Source organism: Erigeron canadensis, chromosome 6, assembly GCF_010389155.1.
Source record: "Erigeron canadensis isolate Cc75 chromosome 6, C_canadensis_v1, whole genome shotgun sequence".
In the NCBI taxonomy this organism is placed as follows: Eukaryota; Viridiplantae; Streptophyta; class Magnoliopsida; order Asterales; family Asteraceae; genus Erigeron; species Erigeron canadensis.
This window is the reverse complement of record NC_057766.1, coordinates 24,642,366-24,664,736: the sequence shown is the minus strand read 5'-3', so window position 1 is coordinate 24,664,736 and position 22,371 is coordinate 24,642,366. Positions and strand designations below refer to the sequence as shown.

General features: G+C 33.5%; 2 protein-coding genes across 2 annotated transcripts; both read right to left on the bottom strand.

Annotated features, from left to right (window-relative positions):
* Positions 1 to 4,338: 4,338 nt before the first annotated feature.
* LOC122605882 (probable serine/threonine-protein kinase PBL7) lies at positions 4,339 to 7,962 on the bottom strand. The gene is made up of 6 exons (XM_043778840.1): positions 7,588 to 7,962; positions 5,966 to 6,210; positions 5,442 to 5,827; positions 5,205 to 5,337; positions 4,998 to 5,087; positions 4,339 to 4,916 (listed from the first exon to the last, which is right to left on the bottom strand). Exons 1-6 carry the CDS (start codon positions 7,859 to 7,861, stop codon positions 4,758 to 4,760), a joined length of 1,287 nt encoding a protein of 428 aa, XP_043634775.1. The 5' UTR covers positions 7,862 to 7,962; the 3' UTR covers positions 4,339 to 4,757.
* Positions 7,963 to 11,758: 3,796 nt separating this feature from the next.
* On the bottom strand, positions 11,759 to 13,800 carry LOC122604525 (receptor-like protein 9DC3). Its single transcript, XM_043777412.1, has 3 exons — positions 13,722 to 13,800; positions 13,103 to 13,237; positions 11,759 to 12,456 (listed from the first exon to the last, which is right to left on the bottom strand). The coding sequence occupies exons 1-3, from the start codon at positions 13,798 to 13,800 to the stop codon at positions 11,759 to 11,761; spliced, it is 912 nt and encodes a 303-aa protein (XP_043633347.1).
* Positions 13,801 to 22,371: the final 8,571 nt, after the last annotated feature.

The window sequence follows — 22,371 nt, the reverse complement described above, 5'->3', positions numbered from 1 at the left end:
TTGTAGAGACAGTAAGTCCTACAGATTGAGAAACATTTGCACCAACGGTGTTGGTGGTGGTAGAAGAAGTAGTTCCATTAGTAGAAGAGTTCATTTCAGTAGCCATTTCTGAAATAGAACAATCAAAGTTTTACTAAAACTTGCAGAAAGTAAAGACTAATTTAAATGAATAACTTTACAGAAAAGTACATAATAAAGTTTTGAAAAAACATATTTCTGTAATTCGAATTAACAGAATGGTGAAGAAAGGAATTCAGTTTTAAGATTGTTAGAACACCATTCAAGAAAACAACAATTTTATTGAAGATACATTCGAATTACAAGTAAAGGAAGTAGTACAAAACATTACAAGAAAGCAAAGTAAAGAATAAAACAGAAACAGAAAGAAAGGCAAAAACGGGCTGAGGATATGGTTAAACCAAGGTCCCTTAAAACTGATTTCGGGCCACCCAAGTGAACCCGACAGTTTCCCAGGGTACAACAGCCAAAGCAGTTAGTACTGCCGGAGTCAACCACAACCCAGAATTTACCTTCAAGAACTTCTTGAAGTGGAGTGAAAGAGAAAGAGTATTGAAGATGATCCAGGATGGAGAAAGTTTTAGTTTTCTTGTTATTATGCCACATTACGCCTCATCGCCCCCGGTCCCGGTCCCGGGCGCGGGCGCGTCGGGTGCTTCGCACCCTCCTAGCTCACTTGGGGTGTAGCCCCTTATAAGGAATTATAATTCCTCCAACACTCCTCCTTATAAACATACTTAATGTTTATTCTTCTACCAATGTGGGACACACTCACATTAGTTAATTATTCTTTCAACTCCTTTTAACATATCTATTAACTTGGATATTCTATGTTATTACATAAAATTTCCAACAAGATAGAGGGTATAATAGTAAATCACTTAATAATTAAATGTATGATGTATCCATTCATTTCCATTCGCATCAATTTTATTTTCTTAAAAACTAATCAAATTTTGTTGTTTTCAGCAATAGCAGGATCCGTGTATATCTTTTAACTAAAAATAATAACAAGCCTTTCGAAACGACAGGCTAGCCGTCTTCTTGTGAGGAGGATCGTCGTGTAAGTTTGGTTTGGTTTGACGTTTAGTATTTCTCTCGCTATTAAGCTTGCTTTTAATTTAATTGATATTATTTGCATTGCAGTCCTTGGAATGTAGCTCCATATGCTAATGCTTTCGATGGATTTTTGTTACCTGCTGGAATATATTTGTTACCTGCTGGAATATATTTGTGGATTTTTGTACCTTGGGTATGCTGGTGATCCTTTTTAGCATGGGTGGCTGGGTGGGGAAATGCGTCAAAATGACCCACAAGTCTTTCATGAAACACTTTTTTTTTATAATTATTAATCTTTTTGTTGAATTGTTAATAATTTTCAAGTCATACATGATGATAATCATTATATTATCTTTGTAATATTAAAGTTAGAGTGTCGTGAATATATCAATAAATATGTAAAAAAACGTGTACATGGAAGAAGAGTTGGATGATGCAAATGCTGAAATTGATAAGCTCAACTTAGAGGGTAGATCGAAAGCTGATCTGTGTGACAACTTAGATCACATGCAGACCAAGTCAAAAGAATCCAAGAACTAAATCAGAAACCCGAGGTAGGCATCATTTTCACTTTTTACCTCTGGAGTGAAAATTACGAAAGAACTCTTGGAATTTGGCCTTTCTAGCAATATTCGTCTTTGGTGCTTGGCGTTAACAATCTTGCGGGTTTCACGTGGAAGAAAGTCTTTCTACATTTTTTGCAAAACTAAATTTCAGTTTTCGTCCCTCAAGTTTTCTAGTTTTCTCCTTTTCATTTTCGAATAAAATAATAATCCTTTTATGTCTTTTTTAAAACACTTTCTAAAATTTTTTGTTTTCGTTTTTTTTTTAATAATATTTTTTAAAAACTAACCCAATTTAATATGTATCATTTCAAAATTTAGTTTTATAAGTAAAGAAAATTCTTTTTATGATTTATGATTTTTTTTAATAGTTTATTTTGAATTTACTTTTTAATCTTTGATATCATTAAATAAACACAAACAACCAATTTTTAAAACTTTTCTTTAAAGATATTTTTTGAACCAAAAGATAACACTTTTTAAATCATGTTTTCAAATTTCTCACTTTTCAGAATAAAAAAACAATCATTTTATGTTTGTTTTAAAACACGTTTTTTTTGAAAAATTATTTCCTTTTTTTTGAGGGATGAAAATTGCCAAATTTGACAACTTGAGATACGAAATCTGCAATTTACATTTGCGAAAAATGTCGAAAAACTTTCTTGCCTTCACGGGAAATACACGTGAGAGGACTTAACGACAAATTGTTAACGTCATTTACATTGGAACGGAAATTGCTAAAAGTGCCAATTTTAAGGGTTTTTTCTGTTTGATTTTTTTACTTCGGGATGATTGAAAAGTGAAATTTATACCTCTTTTGGGAATGAAAAGTGTGATCTCTCTTTTTTTTTTTTAATGAATAAAAATAAGGGAGTTAATTGTATATTTGCATGGATGGTCTTTGTGGTTTTATTAAATAATCAAATTTGGTCTCTTTATTTTCAAATTGACATTGACGATCCTTTATACGGAGATAGTAGGGGTGAGTATGAAACGGTTTGGTTCGGTTTTTTCCTAAAACCGATCTATTCGGTTTTTAGAAATCCAAAACCATTGGATTCGGTTTTTGTTCAGTTTGGTTTCTCGGTTTTTCGGTTCGGTTTGGATCGATTTCGGTTTTTTTAATAAATTTTTTTTAAAAATTTTTTTTTTAAATATTATGATATAAATTTAACTTTCAATTGTTAAGAAAAAAAATATGATATAAAAATTCAAATACAGAGAAGTTTTTTATTAAGTAATTGTATTTTTTAGGCGTTAAAATTTGTATAACTTTTATAAAACGGATTGTTTTTACTGCACGTTTTTATTAAAAATATACAATTTGTATAGATTTGTACAATAAAAAGATAAAAAGATTAAATTATTAACATATTTATAAATTATAAGTAATAAATATAAATGTAATATGATATAAAAATAAAATAAATTAAAATATATTTAGTTCGGTTCGGTTTTGATCGGTTTTTTGGCATATGAAACCGAAAACCGAACCGATCCGTTCGGTTTTTAAAAAACGAAAACCAAACCAATGGATTTCGTTCGGTTTTCGGTTTTTGCTCTCCCCTAGGAGATAGATATCAAAAGTGAGCTTTTCCCTAATTCAGACTTTAACACCATCCATCAAAATGCCTCGCGTGAGGTTAGTATAGTTTTTGCTCAAGCTCTTTTTTCTTTCCTTCAATCTTTGTTCTTTCCTTTACCTTTGATTTTCTTCCATTTTTCTTGTCATCCTTCCTATACATAAAACTTTCCATCCATAACAATCCTTACTAATTGTTCTTCATTTTTCTTATTCCAAGCTTAATATTTTCTTTCTCAAACAAATGTCTTGAGAAAGAATTATTCAATTTTAATATCTTTCTTGCAACAAAATACTTCTGCGTAAAATAACCATCAGAAGGGATGTTCTTCTACATATCCAAACTAAGGAAATGTATGCTATTAGTGTTGGATCCTCCGTTTGGACAAGACACGAAATATATTCTACTATCCATTTCGGATTAATGTTGCATTCGGAGCAGACAATTAGCGTGTTTCTCCATTGTTTGAGCAATTCCTTAAAAGTTTTATTTTGTACACTACTTAGTATGACAATCCCTTGATGTGCAAAGTATTAATACGTGAGTATTGCCCCGCCATTTTTGACATTGGAATCATTGCAATGAATTGGTGTTCTTTTTCGGTCTCCAACAATTTCTCACAGTTGAACTTATCTTCAAATTGATACTGAATTTCTTTCTTCTGTGCTCATGAGCAAAAACAATCCAAAGATTAGGTTTTACGGACAGATTAGGTTTTTTCTTATACGCTTGCTCAAGCGCCCTGTTTCCTTGTCATCTTTAGCTTCACTTGGAGTGAAAGCCTGTGTAGACGTTTCAACTGATGAGGGATGCTTAGGAATCGAACGTTTGAATGTTCATGGAAAGTGTCATACAAACGCTTAAACTGGTCAGCCATCAGGAAAATCATAAACAACAATTAACAAATATCAAGACTTAAATTTTAAATGATGCAAGCAAAAGAAAAGAAACAACTTCCTCCAAACACAACTCTTTTCCCTTATTCCAGAAATAATGTAGTTATGAGAATACAGAATGCATACTAAATCATTTTTTTGTGAAATCATCGGAACTTTTGTAGTCATACCGAGTGTGGTTATGGAACTGTCATTTACTTATCACAAGGCACAATCACATTTGAAGACAAGAACTAACTTATTAATAGAAAATAGATACCAAATATAGAATTGTAGGTTGCTAGACTAAGCAAGTAGAGGTGGCAATTTCGACCCATTTCACAATAGGTCGAACTGAATTAGTGAATTGAGTTATTAGCTCTTTTCCCCCCTTTTAGTTTTGTACCGAATTTAATCAAATATATGGACGACTACCATACAAATCACGCTTGGAAAGACAGAGAGACCTTAATTTCGTGGTACATTGGGCCCAACTGGACCCTTCCCTAGGCAATAGACCTCCTGAGATTCTCGAGTAATTCACACCTTTCAAACAAAAAAACTGTCTTGGGATACCATCTTGTGAAGTGGAAAATAGATTTGAACCTGCGATCTTTATCTTGACCAAAGTTATCCGCCGTTACCCCATCTAGCAACCCCTATCCTCTTGGGCTTACTCTCTTACTGAACCTAAAAGAACTTGTTGAACTCCCAAAAGATAGGTTGTGCACTATAGGAATCAAGGATTGGACTACATCTGTCATTAAAGGTCGATAATCGGCTTCTGTTTGTACACACATGGCTGCAATAGCTGCAACCTGCATAAACAAGACATACATTAATCAATCATCTGAGTACCTGACATGGTCATGATTGGTGTGGAGCTATTTAAAACTTACCTGAATTAGATCCTTTCTTGAAAATTGGCCATGTAGACTCGGGTCGACCATCTCCACAACTGCAGCTCTATTTGTTAACCTTGGAAGAGCCTAAAGAGTTCAACCATGGAGGTAAAGTTAAGTGCATATGCCGTGAGCACTTCCCATTAGGACCATTAGGTGTGCACGTTCAGACATTTATGTAGGGAAACACTACAATGTACTTACCCATGAGACAAGGACATGCTCACCGGGTGGACGCTTGGTGTCAATAGGTACACGACCCGTTAAAAGCTCTAGCAAAACGACGCCATAGCTATAAACATCTGATTTTGTTGTGAGTTTTCCAGTTGAAGCATACCTAACATCATCAAAAGTATAATATGTTTGATTGTATATTTACTTAATATCATGCTGGTACTTCACATTAGGCAAATGGGTCATAACAGAACATAAAAAACTCACTCGGGTGCCAAATAACCGGTGGTTCCCAAAACACGGGTCGAGATCAGGCCATTGAGTTTGTCTGACCCGATCTTGGCCAAACCAAAATCAGACACCTTTCCTCGGAAGTTTTCATCCAATAGGATGTTGGTAGACTTGAAATCACGGTGTATTACAGATGGGGCAGTGTGCTCATGGAGGAACTCAAGGGCTCTTGCACAATCAAGGGCAATTCTCAATCGGATAGCCCAATTCAACAGGGGAGATCGATTATCAGAAAGGTGAAGGTGGTCGTGAAGAGTACCATTGGGCATGTATTCGAATACAAGCAGCCTGTGTTGATTATCAGCACAGTATCCAAGTAAATCCACCAAGTATGGACATTGCAAACGACTTAGTAAATCCACCTGCATTTCATCAAGTATTTCACTATCAAATTCGATTGATGTCCCTAAAACTAGTTCTTAATGCCAAGAGAAAAATATCTTGAGCAAATGCTTGCTAAAGTTGAATTTGTAACTTAAATGTATAACATAATTTAGTACCTCTGAGCGAAAAGCACGTTCGCCTTGTTTGCCTTCCCTGTGAAGCATTTTAACAGCGGAAAGGGTGCCATCACGCAGAACACCACGGTAAACCATACCGAACCCTCCTGAACCCACAAGATTAGTTTCGGTGAAGCCATCCGTAGCCAATTCCAACTCCTTGTATGTGAATACTTGTACCCCTTTATATGTTGCAGATGACAAGTTGCATTGGTTTCCTCCATATACACATCCCTTCTTCATATCTAAGCCATAAAATGTTTTATTGTTAGTTTACATCAAATATTTGTATAAATTAAATTGATTGAACTATTTGAGTGGCCAAATTATCTTTATGCCAGTTCCAACATAATTTTTGTTAAAGTATTTTTTTTTTCTAGAAAATTTATATTCATTTACATAAATAGAGTATATATGGGTCCTAAGTTTTCAAAAAGCTAATTATCTAAAATAACAATGTATTTTAGTTTTGTCACCTTTTAAAGTACATATATATATATATATATATATATTATGTACAACAATATGCAATATATCTCCTACATTCTTATCAATTACGAGTATATTGAAAAAGATTTATAAAAATTTTACACTTTTTATAGAATTTGTTTTTACAAGGAGAAGTGATAGAAACTCTGGCTGGAATTTCTATCTTCAAATAAGAGGTAAAATTATCAATATTTTACAAATCAAGTAGCCCCTACATGACAGGATTGGTACCATTGTTGTATGAAAAATATGTTAAAAAATCTTTTATTAAGATTGACATAACTGACCATTCACATAGAATTTCATTTCTCTCGGTTTTTCTTTTCTCTTTTTTCCCACATTTTTTTTTTTGAACGGCAAGAAATATATATATATTAACAAGGTAAACTAACAAGATGCTAGTTACCGAAAAATACAAATACAATTACAATCTAGAAGAGAAACCAAGCAACAAACTATCTAGACACCTCCCGGTACATTAACTGCGAGGACTTCAAAATGAGTGAAAAACTCGTGTCAAAAAGACACGAGAAAAACTCCCAACCAACCAGGGCCGAACCACTGGTTTTCACCTCGTGGTGTTTTTGATGAAGTCCCAACCATGTCCCGAGAAATAAACCATACATAAACATTACAAGAATAGTAATTACCGAGCCTAGCAGTATAACAGCAGTTAAGCCTAAAATGGAGTTGCATCGTATCATTTTGTCAGGAGTCTTTTTTAATGTTTTGTAAGCTTTTGCATTTGTACGCCTTTAATACGTTAGCTAACCCATTCTCAAATACTACATCAAACAAAAATTATATATATATATTTTGTCTGAATTTAAACAAGTCAAAGGTAAGTTTAGAAAAAAACATATACTGTGTACAACTTGAGCATGTTTCGAATTGCATTTCTAAAATAGATTTTTACATTTTTAATTTTTCATTAAAAAAACATGTTTCAACATATACTTTTCTAAAATTTAATTATTAACCAGAAAACATAAGAAATTAACTAATTTCTTCTCCCAGATTTTTCTTTTAACTATCTATGTTATACAAATGCAATAATTAGATAATCTCTTCAAAACGCAATACTGAGAGTCTTAGACAACTAAACGTCAAATGTAGTTTATTTAAATGATTACCTTTGGTACCATTGAATGTGATGATGCTATGAGCAACGAACATGCAATCTTTGTTGCCATCATCGGTTTTCCCATTCTGTTTTCGGGAGTTTACACGACGGAGCAATGCTACAATCAACATAATTGCAATTAGTAAGATGATGATCACAATGGGAACCGCTACTAGTAGAATGGTGGATCCTGAGAGAATGTCGTAATGGTGGTGGTGGTGCAAACGATTCTGATTGCCTTTGATGTATGTTCTTGTGGGCGGCTCTGTCAAGTTCGCCTCCATTGTCCCAAAACCCGAAGAAGATATGAGACAGAGAAGGGGTTAAATGCTTTATAAAGTAGTAATAGCTTATTATATAAGTAACTTTTCTAAGGGTTTATATAACTTTTCATCATGCATACTAAGCCTATATATATATATATATATATAATTGTTGGGACTAAATGAATATAATGTAGATAATGTAGTTATATGTTTTTGCAAGTATGATTTACAAAGTGTTGATATATCAATATTTTGGCATTCCCTACTTGGGAGGTCATGACCTGGCCAAGCACATGATTCTCGGTAGTATGTGTAATGCTTTATTTGTCTTTTGTTCTATTTTCATATGAGGTAACGTCTTAATTAGTGTTACTTGTAAGTTTATTGCCTATCTATATACCGCTTTGATAACTTGTACTTCATTTTATCAAAGTTGTAAAGATTTTGGATCCATTATATAGTGTTTTGTCTCATTCATAAAATCAGCAAATTCTAAAATATTCTTTTTTAGTACCCACTAATATACTATTAAGACAGTTTTCTTAAAAGTCATAACTTGCCTTGGATTATAGTGAAAGAATTAAAAAAGACTAGCTCACAATATAAACTAGACTAATACCCGGTCGTTGACTGGGTTATGAAATTGACCTAAAAACAACTGATTTGACATATTTAATCAAAACCAATCCACTTAAAAACATACTTGACTAACCAACTTATCTTACTTATCAACCCGCTAACCTATAATTTAATCAACTTATTTTACTTATCAACCCGCTAACCTATAACTTGGCCAACTCTGTAAACCCGGGTCGATCACGAGTTGAACTTTTGAACATGAAACTTTTAATGTTTAGAGTTAGATCAGAGAGTGCAACATGTCAACATAACTGGGTCGTGTTTATATATTGTATATTATCATAATTAAAAAGTCAATATAACAACAAATGGTAATGTAAAAACAATACAAATAAAAATTCAACTTTGTAGTAAAAAAAGGTAATTGGATGGAAATCATCTAATGTACCATTTGGTATCCACTAATCCTGCAGTCAGGCTAGTGTCCAAATGATTCTCAGTCACTTAATAATCCTTTGATTATCTCAAATTTGACCTCCCCTGTAAAGTGGTGGCTAGTGGCTACTGGACTATTACCCAAAGGTTTTCAACTTTGTAGTATGATACACCTTAAACTCTCTATGTTACACAACTCTCACGGATGACAGTAGCCAGAAACCGTCACTTACTTTTTAACTTCATGTCCTTACGATAACATTTAAAAAATATTTGGATGCCATGTATTACACGAGCACACTTCTAATCTATGTAAAAACTCTAACATCTAGTTATTTTTGAATCTATGATTACAAAATTTTGTATGTAATGGGCTCCCTTTGGGGGTACCAGCGATGTAAGGCGTTTCGAACCCTAAACATACTGCCCGTTTGGATGTCACTGCTCAACTCGATGGAACGACCTTCCCATCCGCCGTTCAAAAAAAAAATCTAACATATTCTTTCTTATAGTATTTTTTTTTCTTAGAAATTATAAATTTGGTGTGAGAGTTTATAAGTTTACCATTTACCAAATTAACTAAAATAGAAAACTTCCATTAATTTGAAACTAATCGATCAAAAATGTGAAAATATCAAACATTATTCATCATATATAATTCAAAACTAATTAAATTTTTCCCCCATTGGGTATTTGAAATAGGCATTTCTACTTCGAGTGAGCTCTCTAGCGCGGACACGGTTAAGATAACGTATGCTAGACCTCTCGCTGTCGAATCATGACACGAAATATGTAAGAGAAATTCATCTTTCAAAAAAAAAAAAACTTATCTACTGTAGTGTAAGAATAACTAATTAAAGTATGTTGTTATACATAAACACTCTTATCATTGTCGTATGATTTGTTTTTTTTAGTGTGCTATGTACTTAAATTTTTTAAAGCAATTAGTTAGTGTGTTTAATACAATTGAAAAGTTACCATGTTTATATCTTTTGACTTTTATAATTTTAGAAATTTGACTTTGAATTTTAAAGGCCAAGATTTAAAGGATTGTGAATTTTAATGGTTAGAATTAAAAGTTAACTTTATTTTTTTCTCTATACTATGATAGCCATATATATATATATATATATAATCTTATTACTATAACTTCAACCTAAAATATTGTCGCTTAGCACAATGTTATTATAATAACACTCCACAAAAACTATAAAAACATGAATTTTTTTTCTTAAAAAAAAATGTCTATTTTCCATTCAATTCGTGACACATGATGGCGAGATTCCTCTACCAAAAAGCCTTTAAAAAAAGACCCTTAATTAACCAAACAACCTCATAATTTTATAACTCCGTATTTAAATGAATTAAATGCATCTATACCTTTGGGATGGCCATGGAGCAATTACATTTATTTAAACACTAGCAACATGCATGGTGTCTCACACAAAATAACTTCATAGCAACATTATTTTTGTTATGACTCTTCGAATGCATTTTTACTTGTACATAATTTTGGACTTAACGTACGATTACATCTATATCGAAAATGCTAGAACATGACGTCTCACATGACATACTTAACTTGTAGCAACATCATATCGTTTTCATAACTTTATACATACATATCATAGATTGTTTCAGATTTATACGTATTTATATCTAATGATATTATCATATATTTGTATTCTTTTAGGAATTGTCCCCAAAAAAAAAAAAATATTATCATCACTAGTCATCCACATCTTCATGAAAGTTTGTAATTGTAGATAGAATTTTGACTTTTAGTATCATGGATGGAAAAGTTGTGGGCCGGGTGGCCTGGATAACTTTTGGACCATTGAATTCATTTACAAAGAGATGTTGGGTTTTATTCTTGTAGGCTTAGGACCATAGGATTTTTATGACCGCCATTAGATAGTGCAAGTTTTCCGAGGGAATCACCCCATAGGCGATTAGGCGGGTCGCGGGTGGTGATGCACGAAAAGTTAACAAGTAGGTTGAAAACTATCTATTCTATACCCTTTATAAAAAAAAAGAAAAACTAAATTTAAGAATATCTAATTTGTCATCCATCTTAATACATCCTTATTTTCATTTTATACACCATGACTAAAATGTCCTTAAAAAATCAAACTCTATTCCTCCCTCACACGGAAACACATAACAAAAACCTTAACTCACAACTCGTCCCCCTCCCCCCTCATGTGTTTTTTTTTGTACTCAACTTGAAAAGGTAATGCCACAATTAAGTAACACTTTATAAAAATACTGTCACAACGTGCGGACACTTATCTAGTAGCAAAAAAAGGTTATCATACTGTTTTCTGAAAAAATCTATACCCCTTATAAAGAAAATAATCTTTTTTCTATCATTTAACTTTCAGCCTATGAATTACCTAAAGTACCCTTCTCTTTTATTAAATAATTTGAATATTTTTATTTAATATATCTATAATACCTTTCGTGAGATTAATTACTTTTAGATTAATTCCATTAAATCAAATATTTTTACATTAATAAACACATCCTTAGGTTACAGCCGCCATCTGTCGTCACCGCCGCCACAACTTCTCCCTGTCGTCGCATTACGCGGGTAACTAAATTAGGCATAGTATAAAAAGTAATTAATACTTTAGTATTGTGATTTGAATACTAGTTTTTACTAACGGCTTAAAAAAACGGAACCCAAAAACCGAAAAAAAAGAATAGCAGAACCCAAAAATCCAAAACTCCAAACAAATCGGTCAGCTTGATTGATTTGGTTTTTAGTTGCATATAAAAATTAAACTCCTATATTCAAAACGAACCATAAAAGACATACTTATTAAAAATCGAAAGGATGTTTGTATTGATGTAGGAAACTTAAGAAACTTTAAGAATTTATAAGAATTATAAGGATTTTTAAAGAATATGATGAATGATATTTAAAGATATTTCACTTGGAATGTTCCCTACAAGATTGTTACTTGAAAGGTCCAACAATATCACCAGTCCAAGAATAGAGTTATATGTGTCATCCCGTCCTTTCATCACCAATGAATTACTACCATTAAACGCTTTAAAAGCATTTAAAGATATTTGATTATCGCTCAGAACTTTTTTGCTAGAAAGGACACTAAAGTTGTTGATACATCTTGGAATACTTCCAGATAGATTATTATCAGCGAGATCCAATATTTGGATATGTGTAGAATAACAGAGCTCATAAGGAATATTTCCGACAAAATTGTTTGATCTAAGGTTGAGAATTCTTAAATACGAAAGGTTACCAAACCATTTTGGAATCTTTCCAACTAACTCATTCCTACTAATTTGAAGGGTTATCAAATATTTCAAATTCATTAGAGAAGCAGGTATTTTTCCTGAGAGCTTGTTCCCACGCATGTTCAGTGATTGTAACTCACGTAAAGAGCCCAATGTTCCTGGAATCGCACCAGAAAAATAATTATTCTCTAAGTTTAAATAATACATTCCCTGCCATTTGTCCCAGCAATCAGGAATGACACCTGACAAATGATTGTTTCCCAAATTAATAGCATTTCTGAGAAGAATCGGGTACTTTTTCACTCTATGAGAACACAACACATGATGTGCTGATCCTATAAAGAAATTACTTGAAAGATCCAACACATGTAGAGATGACCCATTTGGCAACTTTAGGTAATTCCCCCCAAAACTTGTTAGAATTTAGGTCTAGCGACACTAGTGTTGCAGGGATATCTAACAAGGTTCCTTGGATATGATTATGAGACAAATCTAAACTCCTTAGATAAGGGAATGATTTCCAAAGTGACACAGGTATGGCTGAAGAAATGCCTGTGTTACTTATGGACAAAGTTCTTAATTCCGTCTGTGTTTGCAACCAAAATGGAAATTGAGGACCCAAAGTCTATGAACTTAAATCCAAGGACCACAACTGGAATGTGGGAATCCAGTTCGCAAATTGTGGTAGTAGGCTTAAGTTGTTACCTCCTCCTTCTAGAAATTTCAAACTCGGTAGTTTTTCAAAATGGGCTTCTGTTACAACACCGGTTAGTAAATTGTTAGAAAAAGTAAACCATACCAACTTCGAGAGATAACCAAGGCCATGCGGAAGGTTTCCATCCAGACGATTATTTGAAAGATGTAACTCCTCCAATGACGATAGTCGTCCAATCTAGTGAGGAATAGGACCAGAAAGTCTATTGGTAGTTAGTAATAACCTCCTCATTGAAGTTAGTTGCGCAATGAAATATGGAATTGTACCTGAAATATTGCAATCAACAACATCTAACTCCACCAGCGGTGAAGGTCGACCAATCTGTAATTCGCAATCAAGAAAACCTCCAAGAAGATGATTTAAACTAGTTTTACTAAAATCGTTGGATGACAAATTGACATCTATCAAATTACAAATGTTAACAAATGATTTAGGTATTTTCTCTGTAAGTTGATTTCTTGACAGGTCAAGGCTACGAAGGGAGGTTAAGTTGTGAAAGGAATTGAACTCGGCACACCGCAAGAACCAATCTCTAACGACACGAGATTACTAGCTACCGTACTAGACAAACCTTTTAAAACTAATGAAGAGTTTAATTATGAAATCGTTCCCTAAAACGTGAAGCGACTTGAGAGAAGTCAAGTTACGGAAGCTATCGATATTGTCATGAATAATGCTATGAAAATTACACCGAGTTAAATCAAAAGAAACCAAATTAGTTATACTGATGAATATCCATTGTGGCACGAGACTACTGAAATTGTTTAAAGAAAGATCAAGCAAGGAAAGGGATGTGACATTAAAACTAGGAACATGTGGATGTACATCCATAAGATTACAATATGATAAGTGTAATTCGGTCAAAGAAGGAAGGGTGTTGATCACCTGAAACCAATCGATCGCTTCTCGAATGTTCACACCGCTCATATCGAGGCGACGCAACAAACGAAGCCTTGACAACCATTGCATATTAATCATGCGTGTGCCTCCATACGGTAGATGAAAACTTCCGAGACTAAGGACGTGCAATCGCGAAAGATTCCCCAATTGAGGAGGGATTATTCCACTGAATCCAGAAACTGGGAGATTCAGATATCTTAAATTTCCAAGGGAACCAAGGAATTATGGAACTTGGATGCCTCCAAAGTCGTTGCAGCTTAACTCCAGATGTCTGAGCTGCTTCAGATGCAACAAGGATGAACGTAAATTCCCTCCTAACTACTGTGTTGAGTCAGAATCCTCACCGAGAGAATTATCCCCCTATAGATGAATCTCATGAACATGACCAGTGATGTTATCACAAACAATTGCGGTCCACTTGCAACACTTTCTATCCTCACCGACCCACAAAGCAAGACGATTGGTTTCGTTAATGAGGCATTGTTTGAACTGGAGAAGTGATTGTCTCTCATCCTCCATGCATAATATATCTGTTGAGTCTTGGATTCGCTGACCAGACTTGCTCGCTGACGTGTGTCGTCAGCAAGTCTTCAGCGAGTCCAGTGACTCTCTTCAGCGGATTATATGCTGCCCAAATGTTTGTCATGGTGAGAAGAATTCAAACCAGATGAAGACAAAAGTCACATGCTGGTTCTTCCAACTGTAATTTGCCTTGTATGGCTGAGATACAGTTGAGACCAATTCAACGGTTCTCGTTCATACCCGATTTGGTAAAGAAGACAAAGACTCTTGCTTGCAAATACTTCGAGCCAATGGACCGTCGACAACCACCATTAAGTCACTATCATTGTAAGGTTGTGTTGCCCTAATTCTCCTCTATAAAAGGCAACACAACCGCTGTTAGAATATGATCACGTAAAATGAACGTATGTCCGGGAAGTATTTAAGCCTACGGGGTCACACCTCAACATGAATGTAATTTATATTATTAATTAATATATTAAAGTAATATATTAATTAGTTTGATCACTAAATGATTAATTTAAATAAGTTAAATAGTTAATTGTATTTAATTAATTAAAAAGGAGGATTAAATGTGAAATTAGGAAATTAGTATTGGACTCTAATTCCCTAAAAGGGGGCCGGTTTTTACAAGGCTTTTAGGGCCTTGATTAACTTGGTCACCAAGTCATTAAACCCTAAATATATCCCTATATATAGAAGGGTTAATTTAAAGGGTTTATAGATTAATTCACACAAGAAAACCTTCTCTTTTCTTTTCTCCATCTATTCGGCCGAAAACAATTCTCGAAGAGAATTTGTTTTATGCCATTCGAAGTCTAATGAACAACAATAAGATAATTAATGCCTTACATTAATTATGATCAAGCTTGTTTTATTTATAAACAAGTGGTTTTCGGTATCATGGGATTTCGATATAAAGGGAGATACACAACGGGTTTGTGAGTTCGTGATCAAATACTAGCATACATACATTCCAACGTTGAGTGTGCAATCGTAGAGAGGTTTAATTCAAACCTTATTATAAAGGTTTCTTACTTTATTCTCTCCAATTTAAGGTACACGTATTCTCTCTTGGTTAATTAATAAACTACATAGATTTTATATTCCGCTGCGTGCTTTGTGATTTGATTTGATACTAGTTATATAACCCAACAGTGGTATCACGAGCCTACTATGTATGTTTTTTGATTACCAATAAATCAAAACTTGAAGGGGGGTTAGGGTTCTTGATCTTTATAAATTTTCGAATATATATATATATATAGTTAAATTGTTAAATTTAATTACATTATTTAAATTAGAAAAATGTTTTATTTAAATATATATATATGGTTCGAAATTCCAGAAAATAAAAAAAAGTTTTTTTTAGGGTTCCTAATCTAAGTTTTGATTAATTACATGTTTATGTGATAAATTGTATGTAATTATATGTTGTACCTTTAATTTTAATGGTTAAAAATAAGTAAAAATCATGAATTTTTCATGCAAATCATTCATGATTCATACTTAGATATATTGATATGAAATCTTGATCATTAGGGTTAATTATGCTATATAATTGAAGAATTAATTGTGTGACAATGTGATTATGCTTTGTGTAATTTTCTGTTTGATACCAGTTCACTAAAACAAGCATAACTAATCAACCTTAATGAGTTGGAAGTCGAATTTTGGACAGTAGATGCATGACTCACAGGGCTACAACTTTCGTGTTTTGTGCTAAGCCCAGTTCGGCCTTCTTCAGGGCCAGAATTGGTCGTCAAGCTGCTGGATTTTCCAGATCAGCATCTTGTAATTATGGTAGATAAATTTGTTATTATATTTTTGGCTTACGCAATCAAGGTAACTTGATGTATGTGGTCTCTTTCCTTATGAAAGAGGAGCCAAATCTTATACCATAGTGACTAAAATTAGGTTGATTACCTTAATTGTTAAGTTGTAAATTAAGTAAGTTACCTTAATTGTTAAGTTGCATATTTAGTAACTTACCTTAATTGTTAAGTTGTAAATATTAGTAAGTTTAATTTTGCCTTTATTATGAATATTGTGTGCAAAATTGTTTTTGGAAAATATAAACTTGACTAAATTATATCGAAATAGAGATTTTTTAATAAAATTGGAGTCTTACAACCTTGAGATACACCGACCCACCCATTTGAACAAACTCTAAGAGAGGTATAAGTCGGAGTGCGCTAGCCTTCTAAAAGGGCGGGTTTTTAATTTTTGTCAAGAAACGCATTTAAAGACTTCAATGTGAAGATATCTTACAAATCAAATGATGAATCATTTGATAAATGCGTGTCTGTGGCATTATCATTAGCAAGAAACGCATTAAAAAGTCTTCAATGCGAAGAGATCTTACAAATCGAATGATGAATTATTTGATAAATGCGTATCTTTGAAATTGTCGTTAGCAAGAAAAGCATTGAAAACTTCAAAGTGAAGGGATCTTACAATCAAATGATGAATCATTTGACAAATGCATATCTTGTATTTTCGGAAAGATGACAAGTATATCTTTTCCGCATAAAACCGGAGAGGATTAAGGAACTACTTGGACTAATACATATCGATGTATGTAGCCCTTTTAGACATATGTCAAGGAAAAATGCTAGCTATATTCTACGGATGATTTCAGTCGTTATGGTTATGTTTACTTGCTTAAACATAAACATGAAGTCTTTGAAACATTCAAAGAGTTTAAAAATGAAGTAGAAAATCAACTCGGTAAAACCATCAAGATTCTTTGTTCGGATCGAGGTGGTGAATACTTAAGCCAAGAGTTTAAGGATTATCTTAAAGCATATGGAATTGTCCAACAACTTACTCCTCCATACACTCCTCATCATAATGGAGTGTCTGAAAGGAGAAATCGAACCTTGTTAGACATGGTAAGATCAATGATGACCCGTATAACTCTCCCATTTTCGTTTTTGGATTATGCTCTAGAGACTGCTGTACGCATTCTCAATATGGTTCCTACTAAGAAGGTTGACAAGACACCGTACGAATTATGGCATGGTGATGTCCCTAATTTGTCTTACTTAAGAGTATGGGGATGTGAGGCACTTGTGAAGCGTGATACGCCTGACAAACTTGAACCCATAACTACTAAGTGCATCTTTGTCGGATACCCTAAGGAAACGATGGGTTATGACTTCTATGATCCCGCCAAAAACACTGTTTGTGTTGCTCGATATGCTGAATTCTTTGAAAAGAAGTTAGTTGAAGAGAACAGTGGGAGGGTTGTAGAACTTGATGAGACTCAAGAGGAACATATGTCACCTTCTGAAGATGCTAGCAATCATCAACTTGGGGGGGGGGGAATGTTCAAAGTGATGAATCTCAAGTCGATGATAATGAAGCGATTCTACTTCGTAGGTCCGAAAGGACAAGACGTCCTACCGAAAGACTATGTCTGATGGTAGAAGAAGACGTTGTTGGAGATCTCGATGAGCCTCCGAATTTCAAAGCTGCATTACCAGATCCGGAATCTGACAAATGTCTTGAAGCTACGAAGGTGGAAATGAAATCCATGAAAGACAATCAAGTCTGGAGCTTGGTTGATCTTCCACAAAATGCTCAAACTGTTGGGTGTAAGTGGATCTTCAAGAAGAAGATGGAAATGGATGGAAATGTACACACCTATAAAGCTCGTCTCGTGGCAAAAGGTTATACTCAACGTTTTGGTGTTGATTATGATGAGACCTTTTCTCCGGTTGCGGACATTAGAGCTATTAGGATTCTCTTAGCCATAGCTGTGTACTATGACTTTGAGATATGGCAAATAGATGTTAAGACTGCCTTCTTAAATGGTTACTTGGATGAAGAAGTCTATATGGATCAACCGGAATGTTTTATTGATCCAAAACATCCCAACAAAGTATGCAAGTTTCAAAGGTCCATTTATGGACTAAAGCAAGCATCAAGAAGTTGGAATAAACGGTTTGATGAAGAAATCAAAAAGTTTGGTTTTGTTCAAAATCCCGATGAGCCATGTGTATATCGCAAAGCTAGTGGGAGTAATGTTACTTTCCTTATCTTGTATGTTGATGACATATTGATCATAGGAAAACACATTTGCAAGATGTTAAATCCCATCTTGGAAAGTGTTTTGCCATGAAAGATTTAGGTGAAGCAACATTTATTCTTGGAATTAAGATCTACCGAGATAGATCATAGTGGTTGTTTAGACTAAGTAAAAGTGCTTATATTGATAAGGTCACTCATGCAAGAAAGATTTAACTCATCTAGCAAGAACAGTGTTTCTACACCTAATGAGGTGGAGCGTATGCGAAAAATCCCTTATGCTTCGGCTGTAGAATCTATTATGTATACGATAAGATGCACTAGACCTCATATTGCGTTCGCGCAAAATATAGTTAGCCACTATCAGCAAAATCCTGGATAAGATCATTGAATTGCTGTAAAGAATATTCTTAAGTACATGTGTGCTACTAAAGGATTATTCTTGGTGTATGGTTGAAATCCCAATCAAAATTCAAATGGTAATAGAATTTGTGATGTTGGATTTCAGACTAATAAATATGATTGAAAATATCAGTCGGGATACGTCTTCATTGTTTAAATGAAGGCATGGTGGAATGCTATGAGCTAAAAACCACAGTTGTCGTGTCTACAATAGAGTCTGAGTACATTGCCGCCTCAGAAGCCGCAATGGAAGCAGTCTGGATAAGGAAATTCATTAGCGGTCTTGACGTGATCCCCTCAAATGAATTACCCACTGATTTGTACTGTGATAATACCGGTGCATTAATCATTGCCAATGAACCCGGAGTTCAGAAAGGTGCCAGACATTATGCTAGACGATATCACTATGTTCGTGAGCAGATCGAACTAGGTGAAATCAAATTACTCAAAATTCACACAGATTTTAACTTAGCTGATCCTTTCACAAAAGCTTTGTCTAGGCCCAAGCTTGAAAGGCATGCCGAGGGCATAGGACTTAAATTAGCTAGTTATTTCATGTAAATCTGTTGTTCGGTATTTGGATAAGGGATGTTAAACAATTTATATTTTCCATAATGAAATAAATTACTTGATATGTTTGATTTCATTCGATATTAAATTGTGTCCTATATTTGTATGTTTAATCATTGAATATTTTAATATTTTATATATTATTAAATATTCTAAATTGTCCATTGTCGATTAATTATATGGGAATATAATTAAACTAAGACAAATGTGAGTGATTGGTTATATTCTTGGAATATGTAATGGATGGTTCCCACCAAACTCACATGATATCCATAGCGGATGCATATCGGACTACCCCACTAACGAATTATCACTTTATGGATCGATGTCATTAAGTGAAATTCGTAAATGGTTACTTTTATTGATCCTTTGACCTGAGATACAAGTAGGTCAGCATGTATGAATCGCACTTATTAGATGTAGTTCTAACTCACCTGAATAAGGAGGTACATAGAGGGCTATTTTCAGAAAGTGTCGTGAAGTATGATGACTGACACGTGTAGTCAATACAGGATTTGTTCCTTCAATTTAAAATTTGAAGTATGATACCATTGGCACCCTCATTTGACTAATTAAGATGTTTGCATGGCCGTGCCCAAATAAATCCAGATGGTTCTCGATTATATTTGGTAATCATTAATTAGTTATAGAATGAGAAACATAATCGTTAAGTTATGAAATGACCTTGATCTATATACATATTTAACAAAGGTATCTGAACAAAGGGATAATAAATGTCTCAACCATTTAAACATACTTTAAGAAACTATACTTAAATTTTTCCGGGAGCATTGGCGTGTTGCTAGACGCTAACCAATGTTATTACCTTCATTCATTACGAGCTCAAGTGGGAGCTGTTAGAATATGATCACGTAAAATGAACGTATGTCCGGGAAGTATTTAAGCCTACGGGGTCACACCTCAACATGAATGTAATTTATATTATTAATTAATATATTAAAGTAATATATTAATTAGTTTGATCACTAAATGATTAATTTAAATAAGTTAAAGGGTTAATTGTATTTAATTAATTAAAAAGGAGGATTAAATGTGAAATTAGGAAATTAGTGTTGGACTCTAATTCCCTAAAAGGGAGCCGGTTTTTACAAGGCTTTTAGGGCCTTGATTAACTTGGTCACCAAGTCATTAAACCCTAAATATATTCCTATATATAGAAGGGTTAATTTAAAGGGTTTATAGATTAATTCACACAAGAAACCCTTCTCTTTTCTTTTCTCTCTATTCGGCCAAAAACAATTCTCCAAGAGAATTTGTTTTATGCCATTCGAAGTCTATAGAACAACAATAAGATAATTAATGCCTTACATTAATTATGATCAAGCTTGTTTTATTTATAAACAAGTGGTTTTCGGTTTCATGGGATTTCGATATTAAGGGAGATACACAACGAGTTTGTGATCAAATACTAGCATACATACATTCCAACGTTGAGTGTGCAATCGTAGAGAGGTTTAATTCAAACCTTATTATAAAGGTTTCTTACTTTATTCTCTCCAATTTAAGGTACACGTATTCTCTCTTGGTTAATTAATAAACTACATAGATTTTATATTCCGCTGCGTGCTTTGTGATTTGATTTTATAATAGTTATATAACCCAACAACCGCAACATAAAAGGGCGTGTTTGTCACCTTTAAAGTGTGTGTCACTTGTAATTATTCAAGTTTGTAGTGTGTCTAGACTTAGCAATTACCTAGTTCATTTGTATTCTTGTAAGTCAAGTTTGTAATATCAACCATGTATTCATTGTTTAATCAATGATACATATGATTATACTTGCATTGATTTATTACAATTAAACTCGTTATTGTTCTTGTTATTTATCATCTTACTTACCTTCTTGTCTAACTTAATTATAACACAAGTTGTACATTAGTGGACTGACAATATCATTATTATTATGAAGTGTTTGATTAGAAATACATGAATAACAAGAATATGAAAATAGAGCACTCATTCTGGTTAATTTGTATATACGAGGAGAGCAATTAATATACATCAACACTCGATAAGTTTTCTGTTTATAAGAACGAAATTATTTAAATTGAAAATCTTACATCTGAATTCAACAATTTCTTTAATTGATCTTTGAAAAACAGTCTCGGTCTCAATCAATTACGTACATGAATTCAAATGTATTAAATACAAACTGAAAAGTCCAAGTAAACTATAGATTAGTTATTCTTGAAAATTTATACATATACAATTTTGAGTGAATTACTTAAACCGTTCCTATTGTCCCCACGTACTTTCTCAATCAATCTACTTAATCGTTAGAATCACGAGTCGTGGGGTGACTTGATCCGAGTCAGAACGTATGGGGACTTGGGCATCCATCGATCACTGATCTGTTCTTTTGAGCATCCATTCATAACATGGAATCCATTTTTATGGTGTTGTTTTGGTACAATCAATTTTTACTTCCTAAGGAATCATGTCAAAACTAAAATCTTTCTTTTCAAAGGTATTTATGGAAAAATCAAAGTCATGGTCCCTAGCTCAAATTAAATTCCATGACCAGTCTTAGAAAATAATAACAATTAGGTGTGAAAATCAGACACTTCAACGCTATTAGTCTAAAGCTAGTCAATCTATAATTATGAACTGAAAATGATCACCCAAGGCAATCAATCATAAGATCATTCCGTAGTCCATACATTTATTTTATGAGTTCATTTGAATACAACTATCGTGCTGTCAGAACTTAGTTTTTTTTTTTTTTTTTTTTTTTTTTTTTAATGAATTACAGCAGTATATATTAAGAGAAACAAGCTAGAAGTTTATTCATACAAGAGAGTTACGTACTAAGCACATCACGACACGGAAATTAAGTAGAGATAAGTCTAGATGCAATTAATAGGATTGGAAATCCATACAACCATTCAATTTCGAATACTGAATCATACAAAAATGCATAAAGAGCACGCCCATCAAACGTTTACAAAATAATCGTTCAAAAGATGGTAAATGATCCTAAGCATAACCCATGAGCGGGAACTATGAATCACGGATCCACGATAAGATCCAAGTCCAATCCTAGCATGCCAAACAATCAATAATCATCCAATACGTCTTTGGTTAACAT